The sequence below is a fragment of the Microplitis demolitor genome, chromosome 9 (assembly GCF_026212275.2).
Source record: "Microplitis demolitor isolate Queensland-Clemson2020A chromosome 9, iyMicDemo2.1a, whole genome shotgun sequence".
In the NCBI taxonomy this organism is placed as follows: Eukaryota; Metazoa; Arthropoda; class Insecta; order Hymenoptera; family Braconidae; genus Microplitis; species Microplitis demolitor.
The window spans coordinates 4,409,750-4,412,539 of record NC_068553.1 but is presented as its reverse complement, the minus strand read 5'-3'; the positions used below and the strand labels follow the sequence as shown (position 1 = coordinate 4,412,539).

At 35.4% G+C, this 2,790-nt stretch overlaps 1 protein-coding gene across 1 annotated transcript; it reads left to right on the top strand.

Moving 5' to 3' along the window:
• The first annotated feature begins 451 nt into the window (after positions 1-451).
• LOC103572833 (jerky protein homolog-like) lies at positions 452-2,005 on the top strand. Its single transcript, XM_008551618.3, has one exon. The coding sequence runs from the start codon at positions 452-454 to the stop codon at positions 2,003-2,005; it is 1,554 nt and encodes a 517-aa protein (XP_008549840.3).
• The last annotated feature ends 785 nt before the right edge of the window (positions 2,006-2,790 follow it).

Below are 2,790 nucleotides of genomic sequence, written 5' to 3'. Positions count from 1 at the left end.
ATATAATAAAAATGAAATAAAAGTAGTGATTGAAAATCAAATGCGTAAGTAAGATGTGTAATTTTAGATTTTCCATCTTTTATGAAATTAAAATAGAACTTTTCTAATGTAGATCAGATCCTTAATTGTGAATTTCTGCTTGTTGAGGTACATGTCTATCACTTGTTTTATTTCCTCAATTAATGTACAGTGGACCCCCGATAATCCGGCCCCTGTCTAATCCGGCGCCCCCTGTAATCCGACATGACTTTGAATTATGTTTGACAATCTTCACTAATGTAGATCACGCAGGTTTGAACAGGTCACAACTCGTACGCGCTACCGCTATTGTGCTCGACGCGTATGCATTATTTTACTTAGTTTGAATTTGACTACTAGTGATAGCGGTACGGCCTAGCGTGCGTTCATTGTTTACTATTTATTCATTGTGTATTAGGTATAGTACCTAGTAATGTCGTCACAAACCCAGAAGCGAAAGCACAAAACGTTGACAATTAAAGAAAAATGTGATATTTTAGATCGCTTAAATCGCAATGAAACTTTCAGTAGTTTAGCAAGTGAATACGGCGTAGGCCGATCTACAATTTATGACATTAAAAAAAACCACGAGAAGATTAAGAAGTTCGTATCAACTACTGACTGCGGGCCAGGCAAGAGACAGACACTCAAGAAAGCTGAACATCCAGAAGTGGAAGAAGCTTTGTACATGTGGTTTCTTCAGGAAAGAAATAGGCATGCACCAATTTCGGGACCCATGTTGGCCATGAAAGCTAAGTTTTTTTATAAGGAAATAACAAAAAAAGATGATTTTGTGGCCAGCAAAGGATGGCTAGAACGTTTTAAAAGTCGTCATGGCATACGTTTAATGACTATTACAGGAGAGAAACTTTCTAACGATGTCACCTGCATAGAGCCCTTTAAATTAAGATTTTTGCTAAAGGTGAACGATTTAAATCTTGACCCGTCACAGGTGTACAATGCAGACGAATCAGGGCTTTTTTGGCGTGTGATGCCTAACAAAACTTTCGTTTCTTGTAACGAAAAATCCGTACCTGGACGAAAAGTGAGTAAAGAGCGTGTAACCATACTACCATGTGCTAATGCTGCAGGTACACACGCGCTTAAGATGATGGTCATTGGGAAATCTAATAAACTAAGGGCATTCAAAAACATTGATTTACCTGTACACTATTACGGACAAAAAAGTGCAAGGATGACAAAAGACCTTTTCAAAAAGTGGTTTGATGAATGCTTCGTACCTGAAGTTAGAAAATGGTTAAAAGATCATAATTTTCCTCAAAAAGCGTTGTTGCTTCTTGATAACGCTCCCGGTCATCCGTCTGAAGAAGAACTGACAACTGAGGATAAATGCATCACTGCGATATTTCTTCCGCCAAATTGCACTGCACTGATTCAACCAATGGACCAGAACATCATTCAGTTTGTTAAGCAAGACTATAAAAAAAACCTACTTCTGAGAGCCGTATCAAAAGACCAACCAATAGAAAAAACTTTAAAAGAATTTAATATGAAAGACTTGGTTTTTGCTCTTAGTCAGTCGTGGAGTGCGTTACCGTCATCAACTATTAAATCGTCTTGGACAAAGTTATGGCCAGATATAGTCACCACTCCTAGCAACGATCCACAAATCAGTGTAACTTCGGAAGTTATAGAACAAGTCGCTACTGAAACACAGATAAGTCCGGAAGATTTGGAAATCTGGTGCCGTGGAATGGATAAAGAAGAAAATGTTTTTCATGAAATGTCTGACGAAGATATTATAAAAGAGGTTTCTAATTATACAACAAACAATCAGGAAGATAACGACGACGTGATTGCAACTGCTCCACAAGTCACAGAACAAGACGCAGTTAACGCTTTTGAGCTAGGTTTACAATGGGCTGAAGAGAATGGTACATCCTACAACGAACTTTTACTTTTGAGAAGACTGAGGGACAAAGCTCTGATCTCGCGTTATAACAACCTTAAACAAAAAAAAAATTGATGAATATTTCAAAGCTTCATAATTTGACATATTCACTACATGATTTTTATTAATAATTCTTGATTATTTTGTTAGATATGTATGTGCATTTATGCTTAATTTTATAATAAAACATAAGCTCTCAATTGTTATTTAATTTACTAAATTCGACTTACATAAATTAAGTATGATTTGTACTTCAAAGTACATATGTACATATAACATATAGATTCTTATCATTGGATATGTAATTTGTCGGATTACAAGGTACTCTTTTGTAAAAAATTCCGGACTATAGCGGTCTTAGGCAGTGCTCTGTAATCCGACAAACTCGATAGTCCGACACTGCCCTGCGTAATGTTTGTCGGATTACCGGAGGTCCACTATATATATATTATGAGGTATCTTGGCGTTGACTTCTTCTTGATTGTCATTAAGACCGCGGATGATATTGTCTTGGAATAGTTTATTATACAGGCAGGAGAAATTATAATCTCTGTAACTCAAAATAATGAGAGGCTGTGAATTATCTATTATGCATTTCTAGATTAATTGACATAATACTTATTTTTTTACCTTAGGTTGGTATAAAATAACGCCTTTGAACATTTTGACCATGATTTATGTCCCGATTTATTTATTTATTTATTGTTTATTGGCCATAGAGTCTAGGCTCCTAGCGGCCATCACGAATACAATAATTTAATACAAAAAGTATATAGTATAAATATATAATCATACATAAAGATAAATATAAGAATACATAAAGTAATTATACACTATCATCATCACAACATCATCATTCA

Bases quoted from the DNA above. Each gene is read 5' to 3' on its own strand.
- LOC103572833 (XM_008551618.3), top strand. From the start codon at position 452: ATGTCGTCACAAACCCAGAAGCGAAAGCACAAAACGTTGACAATTAAA.